Source organism: Mesitornis unicolor, unplaced genomic scaffold (genome assembly GCF_000695765.1).
Source record: "Mesitornis unicolor isolate BGI_N332 unplaced genomic scaffold, ASM69576v1 scaffold29343, whole genome shotgun sequence".
NCBI classification, from domain to species: Eukaryota; Metazoa; Chordata; class Aves; order Mesitornithiformes; family Mesitornithidae; genus Mesitornis; species Mesitornis unicolor.
The window spans coordinates 23,269-41,074 of NW_010177243.1; the positions used below are offsets into that span (position 1 = coordinate 23,269).

Consider the following 17,806-nt stretch of genomic DNA (forward strand, 5'->3'; position numbering starts at 1 on the left):
AACCTGTGCAACCTCCCTTCCAGTGTAGGACTGGTCCACAAGGTTCTGAAACAGGGCCTGTACCTGCCCTTCACCTGGAGGAATCAGGTGATGGCCAACAAGGCTTGGTGTGCTGAGGTTTTAGCTGCACTAAAGCTGACAGTCTCATTTATTTTACAGTTTCAAATACATGTGCAACTTTAGAAGGGCAGAGGGTTGTTACGGTGCAGTCAGCCCCACATGCTTATAAATCAATAAATGGATGGCATACCCTGCAAGTCTTTGGGTTTTATCTGTTGTGCTTGCCTGTCACCACTCTTTACGTCTGAGATGCCCAGGTCAGCTGAGGAGCAGTCCTCCAAAGGCTAACAAAAACCGTGCTCTGATCTCCTGCAGACAGTCAGGGCATGTTCCCAGGCTGTGCCCAAATACCCCCATGGTCACCAGGCTGCCTCCAGGTCTTGCTTTTCTCTATACTATGCTGCCAGGTAAATGGGGCTGGCACTAAACCAGAGCATATGGTTATTTAATAAGCCTTCAGGTCAAAATTTTTATAGAAAATAGATGTAGAAAAAGAGGCATAGAACACAAAGCACAGACCCCAAAATGTGGATTATCAACAGTAGATTTCTTTCTCCTCCTACCTGAGTACAGTTTCTCCAGCTTGGCGTTTCAGGGATCGATAGTTCAAAGGCTCACATCCTCTCTTCCCTATTTCTAGGGGGTATTTCTAAACTCCATCAGGAATCGCACTAATCTGGGGTTCAGAACTTCTCTTTTTCCTCCCCTCCCCTGCCAAGCAGGTAGCTTGGGAACCCAGAACTTTTGCACACAACCAACCAGTGTGGCAAATGAAAGTGCCTCCCTTAGCTCTCATGTTGTTGCTTGGGAGTCAACAGGTTTCTAGGCAGCTTTTTTACCTTCTCTGAGTCATTTGCTCTTCCTTCACAAAGCTTTCCATGGGTTTCCATGTTTCATATACAGAAGATGAACTGCAAACTCATGAACTTTGCTGCATTTGCAAATTCTCATGGAGAAATTAAAAAGAAAGAAAAGGAGCGTGTTCTCCAGCTGTCTGTGGGTCAGCATGCCCTTCCCACCTTCCCTCTCTGGGAACTTCATGCCACGTGTGCTCTCCATCACAACAAATGAGGCAGAGCTCTGGCAGTTAATAGCAGTACTGAGATACAGCCATTCAAAAGAGCAGCACTGAAACCACACACAAGCTAAAAACACTTTTCCAGTGATGAGTTCAAGATGGATAAAGCCCTTCACATGTTGCAGGGCTCCATACAAGGAAGAATTTGAAGCGTTGACCCTTAACATTTCCTATCTTTCAACTGCAGTGTTTTACTATCTAATAGCTTACTGCTCACAACTCTTGATTATCTGGTGTAGCAGAAGAATTGGGATGACCAAGAAAAAGTAAAAACAAAGATTATACAAAGCATATGGCAATTAAAAGATAAGAAAATAAAATAAAAGCACTCTGGAGACCGAGCAGCACTGACCTGGGCAGGGCTGACCGTGGAGGACTGTGTGATGGGAAAGGGCTGCAGTTCATCCAAGCCCTTTTGCAACTCGCTTTGGACTCCCTCAGTTCCCAGTATGATTAGTGCCCAGCTTCAGTAATCTGCCCACGAGTGGTTGGGGGCTATTTTATTTTCCTGCACTGCTGCACCACTTCAATAAAGCATTTTGCACTGTGTGTAACCAGTGATGGCTCAACGTGAGGTCAGCACAGAGGAGCGGTAAGCATTTCACACCATTAACCACCCTTGCCTTCCACGCAAACCACGCTTGGGCTGGAATTGGCCATCCTGACTGGTGCTGATGCCCTTCCTGCCCTGGAGGGGCAGTGCAGGCTGGCTGTCAACAGCAAACTGACTGCAAATGGAGTTCAGTACAGGTGTATGTGGGGAAGTGATTCGGGAATCATTCCCAGATGTTGTAAAATGTCTCCAGCTCCCAGCCAAGCTGCTGGGGGCTTTCTAAACAGCTTGCCACTAGCTGGAAAATGTTTATAGAGGGGAGTAAAAGCCCAGAACATTCATTCACGTTTGATTTCTCAGTGGGAGCCTGGATCTCTTCCTAGGGCTTGGGGTATTTGGGCAGGTTGGCTGCAGGGAGGATGTGCAAAGCCTTATCAGGCAGATCATTCAGGACGGCTTGTGACTTCCTCAGATCTACTTTCTGGATGGCTTTTTTCCAAAGTAACCATACTCACACTCTCCCTTTGACACTGTGACCCTGGAACAAGTGTATCACAGTTTTGGCATGTTTGGGACATGCTACCACAGTGCAGCAATATTATGTGGCAAGCACAACATATGCTTTGGAAGAGAATTTGATTTATTCTAGCTGCTCCAAATTTAATTGACCTGTTTAATCCAGCTTTCACACTACATCATCTCAGTCATTGGGATTGCTTTTAGGTCATGCCCCACACAACATGTGTAGCCAGTTGGCCTTTCATCTGTATGCTTAATTGTCCAAAATTATTTCCATGTGATTAATATAAAACGCCTACATCCATGATAGGCCAGGCCGCTCCATCCTCCACATTATGTTTGGCAGGTGCAAGGTCTGGCCCACCGAGAAAGGAATAGTGTGAACACCAAGTGTTGGGGAGCCTAGACAGCTTCTCAGCTGGGTGTTATCTGATTGCTCCCCATCTAGGCTGGGCATAAGTTAATATCGACTCAACCACCTATGGGCAATCAGTGGGGGGTAAAGCTTGTGGTGTGGGCAGCCTTATCCTTCTCTGAATGCTGGGCCGTGGCTTTGTGTGGCTCTTTGCTGCTCTGCATGCGGAAACAGAGGCTCAGGCTAGTTCTGGCGTGGGAGCCACTGACACACAGCAGTATGTAGGCGTGCCTCTCCTTTTGGTACCTGCCCCTCCAAACCTGCAGCAGTGGGAGCAGTGGTATCTGGAGGCTGCTGCAATCACTGCTGTGGTCCAGAGGCTGAGGCACTCCAGGGAAAGGAGTGAGTGCCAGGTAAGTCCCATGGCTGCTGCAGGTACTCTCCAGCTAAGCTGGGGGATGGGAGAGTTGATGGTGCCCTGCTCACAGATCGCACCAGGACAAATGCCACAAGCGTCATCAAGGGACGAGCAACCACAGTGGCTACACCCTTGCCCTCACGCTGCTGTCTGCCGTACCTGTGCTGCGACTGTACGTGACCTTTCTGTCTCGCAAGGACTTTAGTGTAGTACCCCAAGCAGGTTTCATGCCCCATATAAAATGAGATGATTGCTGTCGGCATAATTTCTTTAAAAGAGAGCTGCTCCTTCCCCCCTCCTCCCCTCTGGTTTCTCCTGCCAACAGTAACAACCATCGCCCTGCCCATCAGCCACTCCTGTGCCAGCCAACTGAATCATATTGGAGATGAGAGGCTTTTTTGGATACTAAAACTTTACAAGGCAAAGGCTTACAGAGTACACCCATATGCCCTGCCTGGAAACTGGCTCCCACCTCTGCGGAAAAAGCCAGGCAGTCTCAATTAAGCACTCATGGAAAGTGGGGACGACTTGGGGTCAGAGCCAGAGCTGCAAAAGTTTCCACATTTGCCAGCACCAATCTTGCAGACCCGTCTGCTAACTCTGTCTCGGGCTGCTTCTCACTAGGCAACCAAATGTGCTAAAAGGACAAATCAAGAAGATCATTTTCAAAACCCAGCTTACTGCATTTGGGATGTTTTTTTTGCTGCACTGCAAAACCATTGCACTGTGACACTTGGCTCCCCTAACATTTGCTCCCCTGAGCACTGTTACTTTCTGCCCTGGAGAGCTGTTGAGTGACTCCACCTGGCCAAGTAAGAAAAATCAGATTCCTCCCCAATGGGAAGGGCTCCTAGAGCTATTGAGCTATTTGAGGAGTGACAGAAGGAGCTCTGGAAAGAAGAAAAGGTCAGGATTATTTGGCTGTAACACATCTGCAGGTGGCCATGCTTAGGGACTAACAAGGCAGCCCAGAACTCAGCTCCTGCCCTTTGCAAAGTAGTGTTCTCTGCCTCATATGTGGCATTTTTGGTTCTCTGCTGAGCCAGTGGCCAGAATTCTGTGAGAAAGACCAGAAACCACAGTCATTACTTGATTACAGAGACCTCACTTTGCTTCCCGCAAAGGCAGTAGTCACACACTTGCTTTCTTCTGATTTAGAGGTGGCCAAGGTTTGGCACTCGTTGAAGCCTGAGCAGTTGGGCTATCTATTTCTCCATATAATTCTAACAAACTTAAGGCCCTTTCAGTGCTTTTAAAAGAAATGCTTCTCATTAATTAAAAAAAAAGCTAAAATAAATTACTTAGCACTGTAAACCAAATAATTTTCTTAATGGTACCATTGGCAGTGGAGAGCACCAGTGTGTTTCCTTATGCTGCGGGCGGTGTGGGGCAGGGGCTGGTTGGGATGTGTGTGAGAACGCCATTAAGGATGTGGGGAGGGGACGGCATGTTATTGTAATACAGAAAAACCAGGAGTGGCACAAAACACATAATATAACTTCAGGCTTGAAATAAAGAGGCCACAAAAGACTAACAACTGTGAAATACAGGCAATAGTGGGGAGCCGGGAGAGGCAAGAGAAACCGAGGAGGTAGGAGGCATCCAGGAACTTGGTGTTTACAGTTCCAGTTATTTCATGCACAATCATTTACAAACTAAATCTATAGGTGAAGGAGCCTTTGCTGAAGTTGATCAACTTTATAAACCAGACATACATGTCTCATTCCAGTCCCTGAAAAGATTTAAACCAGCTGGGCTTTTTAGCTTAGTTATTGGGATGTTTGTTTGTTTGTTTGTTTGACCTGGGGAGCAGGGCACAGTTTTGGAGTGACTTAATAGCAGATTTATTTTTATTTTTTTATTTTTTGTTTTTTTTTCCCTTAGGTATCCCTGAAAGGGATTAGTGACATGCGAGAGACCAGGCAGTACCTGGCTTAAAAGAAAATCAGTTTTTAACTTTCAAGAAAGCAAGAATACCTGCCAGTAGTGAAAATGAGCTTTATATGCCCATTACTGTAAAGTTAAACGCTACCAGCTGTATTGTCTACCTTTACGAAAAGAACTCCGGTGACAAATTTCCCCTGCTTTTCATATTTTGAAAGCTGTTTGAAATCTGTCAGGTTTGCTGGTAAGGTGTTGAAGAGAAGATCAAGTTTATGAAGTGCAATAAATTATCATCTAAAAAAAAAATTTAAAAATCTAAGCTATATTTCACATGTGCAGTCCTTGAGGGAGCAAATCACACATACCTTAGACTGAGCTTCACCTTTCCTGGGACCGCAAAGCCTTAGTTGAGCCTCTATTTTTTCTCCCGTTGTGCTAAATTCTTGTGAGGAGGTGCAGAGGGCTCAACATAGGAAGGAAATTGCGGGAGGAAAAGTTCACTTTCTTCTCTTAGCTATATTCATTTCACGAAAGCCTCCAGATGTGACTCCTTTGGTCTGAATATTTCTGTCTGCCTCAGACTGACATTTCCGTCCTTCATAGAAAGATGGGCAGAGATATTTATGGCAGAAAAGATAAATTGTAAAGTGTATGCCAATCCAGCTCTGCACGTCTTATGCTTTCCCCACAGCTCCTGTGTGTTTTTGCTCACATGAGAGCACCTCAGGGCTCTGAAGAGCATGAGGGGCTGTCTAAGCAGGAAGCTGCACCCCTAGAGTTAAAGACAGCATTTAAGATCAGTAGATGGAGAAACATGGGTGCAGGCTAACCAACCCCCATGTTATTTTGGGATGTCCATAGCTGTGGCTCAGTGCTGGGCAGAAGGGCATAGCGTAGTAGCAGGGCTGAAACCTATCATGGAAGCCCAACACAGCTTGGCTGCCTCCTGTCACAGCACAGCACTTGGCTCAGCCAGAGCCTACAGCTTCATCCTTATGAGCTCTGTTTACCTTAAGACCTTTAGGATGCTGGGAGGGTCTTAAAAACCTCTTAGAAATTTTAGTTGACTCAGGAAATTCCTTTGTGACCCCAGAAAACCATATGGTGAGGCTAATCGAGGGCTAAACCCTGCCCTGCCACTTGGAGAGCAAGAGTGGGTGGCACGGCCCAGCAAGCAGGCATGCAGTGCACAGATGCATTTAAAATAAATTTAAACACAACAAATTAGGACCAGCTTTTCAAACAAAAGTATCTGCAATCAATTTAAAAAAAAAAAAGATACCAAACTGGCTACTGTAGTGCAATATTCAATAGTAGACTGCAAATGACGGTGGTGTTTCAATTCATTTCCGGCCAGTTAGCCCAACCGAGCATGAGCATAGGTGAGTCGTGAGGTTTTCTTCCAAAGCGTGAATGCTGGGCAACTCATGGGTATTTCCCTGGGCATGTCTGTCTGAGCCTGCCCTGACAGCCATCAAGTGCCATGCAACTGTTTCCTTACATACAGGGCTAAACGTATGTTTTCATTCATGTATTGTAGCTCCTGCTGTCACACAAAAAATAGTCCTCTTAGACCAGCCCAGTGATCAGACCAGGACCTGCTCTGGTCTTCTTTCCTACTTCTTTCCTACAACAGCTTTCTCAGGGAAGAGATACTAAACATAGGCAATCAGACGTCTGTTGGCTTCATCTCTTGCTTCTGGCTACTTCTGTGCTTTGGGACTTACTGAGCCAGGGTTTCAGCTTTGTGGTTAATAACTCTTACAGGATTTTATTTTTTTTCAAATGTGGTTTTATAATTGATTTTGATCTCATTTATTCTTTTGACAGCTAGCATATCCCATGACTATGAATTCCAGTGTGCTGTGCTAAATTTTTGTTTTAATTTTGTTACCTCATGTGTTTTGCTGTTTGCCTCCCTATAGATGACTAGCTTAATGAAATTGGTTCCGTTCTTTCAAATCCTGAAAGATGTTGGTGTGAGTGAGTACTGGTTGCCTTGATTTAAGTCAGTCACTTTGACCTCAGTTTAATTCAAGCAGTGCAAACTCATGGAGTTGCCCAATGGCCAAAGAAGTCACCACACCTTAGACCAAAAATGTATTACTTCATATGTGCAGTCACTGTGCACTCGTAACTTGTCCAACACATTCAGAAACTTTGTCAGGTCATGTTGGAAAGCAGTTTGAAATGGTGCATTATTCAAGTTTCTGTCCACCAAAGCTTACTTTTGCATATTTCCTTGATGAAATTTCTACTCCTGCCTAAGTCTTCACCATGTTAAGATTTCAATTCCTGTGAACATTAACATGAGAGTTATTTATCTCTCCTAGACATGAGCTGAACTCTTCTTTGTCTCCTAGCTGCCCGTGAGGGTTCCTGTTGGTGGCACTGATGCCTTTGTGCTTGTTGTGCAGTGCTTTTGGGAGAAGGAAGCTTGGCACAGCAGCAGGCACAGCCAGGCTGAAAACACCTGCACCTGTGGATGGGCTGGTGCCCCCACAGCTGGCCAGCACAGCTGGAGCCCCCAGCAATGAGGGCTGGCAGCCAATGTAAGAGAGGCGGAGGGCAATGAGGCCTTTTCTAGGAGTTGTGGATGCCAGCTTTCTGAGTTCTACCTAAAGGTACTCAACAAACATCTTTTTCTTAAGGCAATGGTGTTTATCACTGCTTTATTTGCAAACAGTGAATTTTGAGGTCTCACCTCCTAGTGTTTCTGCAGTGTTTTCCTGCATTATTACTTATTTTCTAAGTTTTGCTGTCTGAAATAAAATAGATCATGTCTGAATCCTTGGAAGTCCATTGAGTTGTTCTTGCTACATTGCAGAACTGTAAGGAAACCTCGTAAAATCTGATTGGAGTTGAGTTTCCCATACTGCTTAGGTGTGTTCAGAAATTGTGTAAGAGAAAGCTTTCTAATGGCATTTTGGCATTCTAGGTTCTGTTCTCAGCTGGTGAAAAGGAGGCTTGAGTACAAAATAAAATAAAAACTTTGGCTTACACTCTACTCCACTTAAAACATCCATAAAGCTTTTGGCTGTGATTTGCCTTCCCTGTAGGTGTGGGTTTTGATTGGGTTAGCTGGGCATGCAAGCTCATTTTTACTTTCTATTAAAAAAAAAAGTCAATTATTACTGCATTTTTATTTAGCCAAGTTCATGGCATAGAAGCAAAGTCTCCAAAGAATATCCAGGATTGCTGCTGCTTCTGTGGTCTCTTCATCGGCCATGCAGCCTTATACCTGGGCAGTGCTTGTGGAATGCGATGGCTGATGCAGTTCTGCTCTCTTGCAGCGCTGTGTTGACTGTCTCTGCTCACCTGGGCTATAGATTGGGGAAGCTCCAACTCCCTGTGAAGCTGAATGCCTCAGCTTCAGTTTTGGCCCTTTGGAGAAAGACCTCATAAATGCTGACTGAAGTAGGTGTTTCTCAGCATGTTCAGTTACTAGAACTGTCTCCTGAAGTTTGTAAAAGGATTCTGAGAGGTCTATGTCACTTGAATGAGGTCTTGCCATTTTGGTAGGTTGTATCAAAACCAGTTTTCTGGGCTTTTGTTATTGTCTGAAGTGTTACTGAGATAAGGATGGTGACGAAGAGCAATTGCATTACTGTTAGCAGAACAAAAGTGCTTGGTGAGTAGGTGTGGGCCCAATAGCTGGTCTTACTTTGCAGGACTTTGAAAATTATCTGGTTTTTAAAGTTTGTTATGTGAATACTAGAGAAAAACAAAGCTGAATGTTGTGTGTTCAGGATCAGCTGTGTGTTCAGGATCAGAAACTAATTGTGACACTAATTGTGCACGTAGCAACGTGCTTCTCAGGAATAAGAATTTTATGTGCTCTTCCAGTTAGGAGGTTTTAGTTCTTGCTTTCTTAGTCCTTAGTGGAAAGACCTGATTGTCAGCATTCAGCCCTTGCTGTTTCGGGTTTCTCTCTTGCCAGCGTCTCTTGTGTAGATCCTTCTTCAGAGGGTTACGGAGAAAGAAGGTGTCTTTTTAACTTATTTGACTTGCGTTACATGTCAGTGAATGATCCATGCATGTAACATGCAGACTGTCTGTCCTTCCTAGTTAGGATCTAAGGTCTAGTTTGTACGCCTGCCAATATATTGGGAGGATCCAAGTTGGGAGTTTTGATGTGATGTGACTGATGTTAAAAACAGTAACCTTGGTGTACCACTTGAATTGTTTTCCCATGAAGAAAAAGGAAACATCTTTTTATTTCAGAGTATCAATGTTACATGAAATCCCTGTTACGAAATCCGTATTATTTTTCTTAAAGTGGGAATTATTTAGCCCTTCGGTTATGAGCAGGGTGTTGCATTGTCTCTTGATCTCATCCACACAGAGCAGGAAGGCGAAGTGTTTCACAATGGAAAATGAAGGAAAAGTAGATTGATAATTTTTGTTGGTGCCATATTGTTTGTGTTAATTTACTTTTGTTTTAAGTATGAAAAGGTTATTTCTTTGAGGAATCATAGAAAATGTGGTCATACGGAGCTGAGACTTCGCAGCTGGTCTAGTCAGCATTTTTTCTAGTCTCAGTGGAGCACTAAATCTGAGGTGTCAGCACTTGGGGAGCCCCCAGTTCTGTTGGAAAGTTATGTTTCAGTTCTGAGCTTGGCTTTGTGGCTCATGTTTGCTATGGGAACAGTGCTATTGGCGAGCTTTATATTGAAAAGCAGTATGTTTTGTTTTTCAAACAATAATTTACTAACTAGCTCTGAATATGTGCCTTTTGTTTCTATGGGACTCCACTCAAAGATGCCTTTCACAATTTGATGAAATAGTAGCTTTTTTGAAGGCTTCAGAATTGCACGATTCCTTGGCCAACCTCTCTCTGCCAATGCATACCCATGTGCACACATTCTTCGTTGCTCTCATGCAGACTGAATTGAGAAGAGGACTTGTTTTCCCAGAAATCAGGCTTGCTGTGTGATATAAATGGTGTCACTGTGGCCAAGAAATCCAAGTGTCAAGTACACACCATGTTTGCAAGTGTGGCCAGGCATAGAAGAGGTGTGTGCTGGTGTACCTATCAAAATTTTTATGCTTGTTTTAAATGAAGGGAATCTCTCATGTTAGAGGCAGGATACCTAAGTCCAAAGTAAATTTAATGACATCCTTATTTTAACTTCCAATCACAACAGTATTGGCAGTCTCAACAGAAAAAATTGCTTGTCACTGAACTTTGACTGGAGATGTGAGAAAAGCATTCCTAATAAGCAACAGGTCTAGATCTTGCCAGCTCCTAGTGTTTGGCAAAGAATGAATGAGATCCAACCCCCTGAATTTTAAGTGATATGGCTTAATGACTTATAAAGATGATAAATGTTTTTCATTATAGCAACTTTCTGACACCTAAGCTTTCTTATCCAACTATTAAGGATAGAGGTGTACCCTGTCTGATTATAGGTGTTTTTTCCTTCAGAGGAATGCTAGACAACACGAGGCTGTTAAAAATTGAGAGCTGGCACCATTAACCCAAGTTGTTCCACCAGCAGAGGAGATTTTGGGTGAAGCTCTCTCACCCAGGATGCCACCAGGCCTGTTGCAGCTTAGAGATTTGGCTGCAGTGGAGAAACTCTTCTTCATGTGGTCTGGGTCAAAAAAACCATACAACTCGCTGCTGTTTTTTTTTTTTTTTTCTTTTTCAGTACTTTAATACAGCATTAAAATGCTAGAATACTAGAGGAAAGCCGTATACTATCCAGCAAATAAGGCACATGTCGGAATGCCATTTTATGGACAATCCACAACAGAGGTTTTACAGTCTCTTTAGCAACACAGTCACCAGGTGAGCAAGCTGTCATCTTGATTGCTGAAGCAGAACTGGTACCTCTGAGGCCTTTGTCCATAGGTTTTGTTTGTTTGTTTTAGCTGTACAAGTTTATTAACAGTTACAGAAAAAAAAATTATACAAATTGCCAACTGAATCTGACAAGGTCAGTGGGTACAGCTAAACATAGGTAATAATAATTAGGTTATTTTTTTTAAAGCTGAAGAAATTAATAAGATACAGTGTTAGTTTTAGCACTAGTACACAACGCAGTGAGTGCTGTACTAAATAACCTTTTAAAGGAAACAAGAATCCAGTACATGGTTGGGCAAACCTCCCATTTTAGCATGGTAAAATAACAAACTAAAAACCCAATCCTTCATAATATAATCAAACTACATGAAATGTAAAGTGTAAAAATGCTTCAAATACGTGCACATGCATATTCTATATTGCTATGACTTCTAATTAAAATAAACATAAACTCCTACAATAATCTACTTCAATCCTTTTCTCTTACATCCTTTGATTGATATTATTGCTGTAGCCGGTACTGCATAGCTGAGCTCACAGTCTGTAAAGAGTTGTGAAAGTCAAGTTGTCAAACGCCGTCCCAACCAACTCTCTTCCCCTCTCATTTTGGGAAAGGACAAGAACCACCATTTCCAACCCATTGCTTGTGCTTCGGAGTTTCTGAAAGCTGAGTCTCTATGGTGCTTTCAGCATCTTCTGTGTCTCCCACGAGGCCATAAAGTGACAGTATACTGTTATTTGCTCCTCACTTGCTATATGTCTAGTGATAGCTTTTTCTAGCAATCCTTCCCCAAATACACATAAATAAACTGTATAAGCATTTTCGTATAAGTCTAAGCACTTGAATAATATATTGGTTACTTAATACTGATATTTTCATCCAAGGATAACAAAAACAATATGGCTTAAAGAATTGCAACGTTTTTTTGTCAGAATTATGTACCAACTTTCATATAATATTTTATGTAGACAATATTTCCTTCTTAATGTAGTTCTGTTGCATACTTTATACAGACAAAAGCATTGTAAAAAAAAAAGTAAATTACTTCCATAAATATTTTCTTGAGGATACATCCTTAGTTCTGCAAAATACTTAAGAAAACTCTTACCGCTGTTAGTATCCTAGTTGAGAGGAAGGCCCTTCTGAAAGCTTCCAAATTGTAAAAACTTTTCCCCAAAAAACAAACAATACTTTTTTTAAAAGGCCCTCAAATATATACAAAAAAGTTACTGCAAAGAGTTTCCAGATAAGATAACAATTCAGTATTACAAGAAATATTTGTAACCATTCAAAAATTTTAACATCTAAAAACGTTTCCAAAATACACACATAGTATTAAAAAAAAAAAAGAAAGAGAATCTATGTCAAGTATAACTCAAGATAAATACACATCTGCAAGTAAAACTGTAAAATACTTCATACAGGGTAAACATTTATATCAATCACCTATAGCTAGTAACTGCACACGATTGTCCCTTTGAAATTCATCCTAGAAACACAAACCATCATCCCTACATCTAAGATCTTCAACAGCCCTCTGAGCACTTCAGCAATATAGCAAACTGAATGGACAGCAGTGGTTTTGCAGATAGGAAAGAGATCCGGGTTGAAGACAAATCAGGAGTGGAGTGATATCTTAAAGAATGGGGCTTGTATGAGGATAATTCCATCGTATTTTAAAATATGGTGGCAAAAGCAAGTGGAAAATGCATGTCAGTTAATTTAACTTGAAACACACGTGTTGATGGCTTGTTGCATGCTGTTCAGAAAAAATTTCTGTATTTCTGCAAGACAAAGAGAGCTAATCTATGAAGTCTGACATTTCCAAAAGCTTTTAACTTTTAATGTTTAAATACTTTTATTTTTGGAATAACTACTAGAGCATCATAGGTATGCAACCCATGTATAATCTAAATTTCACGTTCTATAAAAAGGTAAAATATAGAGAATACTTCTTTGTATAAGGCTTCTCTCAGATATATGGAGCTTCACATTTTTAGTTTACAAATTAAGTCCCATATAATGGGGAACTTTAAAATACACCTATTTTCAGAAATAATATATACTCTTGTGTATTTATCTGAAATTAAAAAGCAACTTTGAGACAAAAAGGCCTCAAACTTTGCTTGTGTGGCATAGTTTTACATCTGTGGTAGCAGCAGTAGAAACTGGACAAAATGGGGCCATCCTTTAAACTACAGGGATTTTTCTTCTTCACCATTAAATGAAGTATTCGTAACAACCTCATTGGAGCCTCATCAGGTTAAAGCAGCTAAAAACCTATGCCACGCATTTCAAATCACTAAGACTTTTCTCCAGAGCAATGCCAATGCCAAATTCTGTGTGAAGTGTTCTGACTGACTGAGGAAACAAATTGTGTTTAGTTTTGGTTGTTGTTGGTTTTTATTGTTGAGTTTTTTTGTGTGTGGTTTTTTTGTTGTTTTGTTTTATTGTTATTTTTTTTAAGAAATAAATGAAAGCTTAAAAATGTCCAAAGAGGGGAAAGGAAAAAAAGAAAGTGTGTGCTGGATAGATTAGTAGGCAGGCAACAGCAAACATCTGAGGTTAAAAATCAAGTTTGGCAAATAAATGCACAGAGTCGAGTTTCTGTCAGATACATCCCTAAAGAATACTCAATTTAGGGAGGCCTATATTGATTTAAAAAACACTTTTTTTTACTGATACCTGCTTTGCTTCTGGTAAGACTGCCTAAAAATGTTTTCAGTGCTTACTAGCTGATGTTCTAAATGAAGAGCTGGTTGAAGAGAACGTCAGAAAACATTCAGAAAAATTTAAGAGGTAAATCGACTCATCCTCTTTCCAATAAAAAGTCTGAATTTTTAATGTTTTTCCAATTTGGAAAGAGGTGGCTAGGTCTATAGGTGAACTAACTTTGCAGGGGGAAGAGAAGACATTTACATTTTGTAATCAATCTGTTTTGAAATCAAAATTCAGACATTTCCCTTCTGTGCCATTAACTAAAAGGCAACGGTCATAAGCTATGAGACCGTCATATGTTAGTTATGTGGATGTGTTTTTCCAGCATCCCACAAACTATACACAGATGAGCGTGGAGCAAATGCCCAGGACCAAATGCTGCAATCGCAGGAGAAAACCTCATGCAGGGAAGCAGAGGTGAATGCTCCCCTCATGCGAGCTTGGCGCTGCCACGTTCCCCAGGCTCCAGATCATTGGGGAGATGAGGTTTCAGCCCCACAGCAGCAGGGAAGGAGCATTGTGACCACTGCCCAGGAATCCTTGGTCACTCTCCCTCCTCAGCCCAATTTTGGCAGGAATGGCAAGGCAAGCGGCTGCTTCCAGCCCTGAGATACCCAGGGCCTGATGGCATCCGCATCCCATACCAGGATGGATTTGCGGTCTATGAGTCAGGCAGTACAAACTACGACAGTGTTGCTTCTTGCTTTCCTGCATGTTTTGGTTTTTATCTGCTTTTCGTCTACATAAGTGCAGGGGAAAATCCGTTCTCCTCGTTATTTCAAATATGCTAAATATTACTTAAATACTTCATATGTCTGCTGCCTAGAATATCAATGATATAAATATTGAACTCTCATAAGTATGCTTTTAAGAGTTATTGTTCTATGCCTACAGACATTAATTGTTTTAAAGTCAATCATATGTATTTTTAGGAACCTTATTTTAAAGAACAACCTAAAAATTCATAAGCTAAAGGCATTGCCATGCAGTGTTGAATCTAGATAAACAATTTTTAATAGGGCACTGTCATGAAAATAGCAACAATTGCATATAATGGTATCCTATAGTTAGTCTTTGTTCAGAACCTGGTGATGTGACGTATTGATGTAACTTCATCAAGGGATGTGCTATTTTACTAATCTAGTGGTTATCATAAGACAGAAATCATTTTAACACAGAAAAAATAGTTGACAGCAACATCTTAGCTTCAGGAAGAAAATAAAATAACATTTGCCCTTATCTTAACTTAAGGGGGTTTTTTTACACGTCCTTTAGCAGGATGTGAAGCATCAAGGCAATTTTTGTTCATGTACATTTAAGTGCTCAAGAGGAAAAAACGGAACTGGTTTATTATGCAGCTCTTTCAATATTACTTGTGCTTGAAACAAAATAGTAAGATTAATACTAGAGGTCAAGCTTTGAAAATCCACCCCTTGATTTGCCTGTGTGTTTTCTAATTCTTATCTGTATGGGTAGATTAGTATCTTTGTTTAGAGAATTTGTCTCTATGGTAATTTCTAAGTCTGTGCAAAAGAATGTGTTTCCATTTGAAAATGCTAAAACCGCGTATCTTCACTGAGGCAACTGAACTTGTAACTTTCAATATTCAGCTTTTGCTATTTTAGTTGATGGAACTGCCAACTGGGCAAAACTAGTTTCAAAGTAATTAAATTAGTTAATATTATTTTAGCATGGCATAGCACTTTTCATCCAGTGATGTCAAAACACTTACAGATATTAAGTAAGCCTCACAACTCTCCTGTGAGGTAGGTATACTAAAGTATTATTATCCCCATTTTGCAGCTGGGGAAACTGAGATCCAGAAGATCTTGTGACTTGCCCAAAATCAGCGAGCTAATAGAAGAGCCGTGGTCAGAAGCCAGGAGTCCCAGTATTTATCCATTGCTCTGACCAGTAGGCTGGGTCACTTGGGCACCCATAAATAATGATGTTTGCGAGATATGTACATGAAACCACCACCAGAACAAGCAGAAACAATTTTGCCTTGCATATAGCAAAGCAGGAAAAATGGCAAAAGTTTCACGTTTCCTATACAAATGCTCTCTGAAAGTTTTCAATTTGCTTTACAAGATCTTGACTGTACACACTGATAACATCCTGCTATAACTTGGCATAAACCCCCCTCTGTCTTAGCGTTATGGAATTAATCCTCAAAACAAATTTAATTCACATCAAGTTATTTAGGATTTAAGTATTTCCACTAAGTATCATTCACACAAATCAATCTCTCTAAAGGAAACTTCATAAAAATAGAAATTGTTGATTAAAACACTATCCGTGTAATTTTCAGTGAATTGCTTGTTGTGTCCTTTTGCCAATGTACTTTTATGGAGACATACAAACAGGATACTGTCTTGAGGTACTTTCAGTTCGTGATATTTCCCAATCCCTGATGAGATACTTCTTTGCAGCAGGATGCCCCTGCACAAAGTTGTACCTGAAATGGGACAATGAAAGATAAGTCCTGCATTTCTCCTCAGGTATGTAGCAGGTGTTTCAGGAAGACATAAAGAGGGAAGGTTATATAGTGTTCTCCATGCCTCAAAACATCCCTATGGCTAACATTTTTTATATTATAACAAATTTTTACAGTAGAAAACAGGACATAAAAATATTTCCAGGAAGTGGCTTTAAAACTATTATAAATAGTAAGTTTGGCTAATCTTTCAATTAAGGGTTTTGGGGACAGTTCTAAGTATTCTAATCTCCCCGTATTCACAGTAAATTTAGTGTGCTTTTGGCCTAATGAACAGCCCATACACATACAGGGACCATTTCAGTGGGATTATATGACAAGAGAAGGGTCTGTTAGTCACATGAGCAAGCCAAATTCATCTCCTCCAAAAATCTCTTGGAATCCTTCCTGGTGCTCTGGGTCCCATTATGGCATTCCCTTTCTACCCAACCCACACCCTCAAACAATTATTCACTTTTTTTTTGCCACATGTTGCAAAAATGATTTTGCCTAAGCCCTGCCCAAGCAATGGTAACACAGAAAAAGACCAAGAAAGCAGCAGCACAAAACTCTCAGACTTTCTAAAACTGGACAAACAATAATTTTCCTTCTTTTATGCTGTGGCTTGTTTCATCTTCCTTTGTCTTGTCATATAATAGGAATAATGTTCATGTTGTGGACGAGTGCTTGCAATTAGTGGCCCCACAGTTATTTAACCTCTGCAAAAGCCATACATGTAACATATATCCCTTGTGAATATTTTACCTTGCCTATTGAATAGTACTTCATTTCACCTGGCCATGATATAAGGTCTGTGTAAACAATTAGCAGAACCTCCAACCGTGGTTCTGTTATGAACACTATCAGTAACGCTTTATATATGTGTGTGTACATATATATAAAAAATTACATATATATGTATGCATACAAATCATAGTCCTGTAAATACCTGTTGCATGCGTGCGCATGCACAGGAGAAATGTTACATTCTATTAATGGTAAGGCATATTATTAGATAGGCAATATTGGCAATTATTTTAGCTTTTATCTTGATTTGTTGTGTTGCTGTTGATCACATGCTGCCAGAGGATCTTTAAGGATGATGGGGACGGGAAGAGGCCACTTCAAAGGTTTATTGCACACGGCGGCAGTAGTAGCCCAAAACTTTGCACTTCTCACACAGATGCTGGGGATGTTCTTTGCTCTGATCCGAAACATCCAGGCCATCCGGCTTCTCCAGGGGTCTCTGCAGTGGAGGGAAGGAAATCAGAATAGAATCGTAGCAATACCAGGTTGGAAGGGACCTCAAGGACCATCTGGTCCAACCTTAATTAGATCCAAGGTTTTGTCACTGTTAGCCTTTACTATGCATGTGAAGCCTACTTTTCTGCTTAAGTGAGCCTTCTCCTAGTAGTCATAGAGGTACTGTATTTCTTTCCTGAAGGGATGAAATATATTTTCAGCTCTTCAGCTCTCCATTCTTCTTCATAAAGGTAGTGGTGACTTTGTTGTAGACAAAATACTAAAAGAATGAACTGGGGACTATATTTATAAAAGCAGTAACACAGAAGAGTTTATTCTCTTGGCTCCAGTAACTGAGATGTCCCAAGGGCATTAACACCTCAAGCAAGGGAATCCCATTACCCAGCAATGCCAGCAAGGGTCGCCAATGTTAGGATTAGCTGCTACAAAAAGAAAACTGTCTTAACCACACACAGATATTATATAGCTAAATGAGGTTTTCCCAGTACTCAATCCCATATTTCTGAGGCTGCAATTTAAATTTAAATTAAATTTAAAAACCCAAACAAAACAACCCCAACAAACAAAAAAAACCTTGCCACACAACCCTTTTGCCTTGAACCTGAGTGTTAAACTGACTATGTATTTTTAATAATAATTGTGAAATCACAGGGTTGGAGGTATATTCAGCTA

The 17,806-nt window shown here is 41.0% G+C and overlaps 1 protein-coding gene across 1 annotated transcript in view; it reads right to left on the minus strand.

Moving 5' to 3' along the window:
• Window positions 1-16,473: 16,473 nt before the first annotated feature.
• ZCCHC24 (zinc finger, CCHC domain containing 24) overlaps window positions 16,474-17,806 on the minus strand; it is a gene marked incomplete at its 5' end in the record, with an annotated part of 91,352 nt that continues 90,019 nt past the window's right edge. The window contains one exon of the mRNA XM_010182019.1: window positions 16,474-17,117. Within this exon, the coding sequence (XP_010180321.1) occupies window positions 17,004-17,117 (114 nt within the window). The remainder of the gene's footprint in view (window positions 17,118-17,806) is intronic.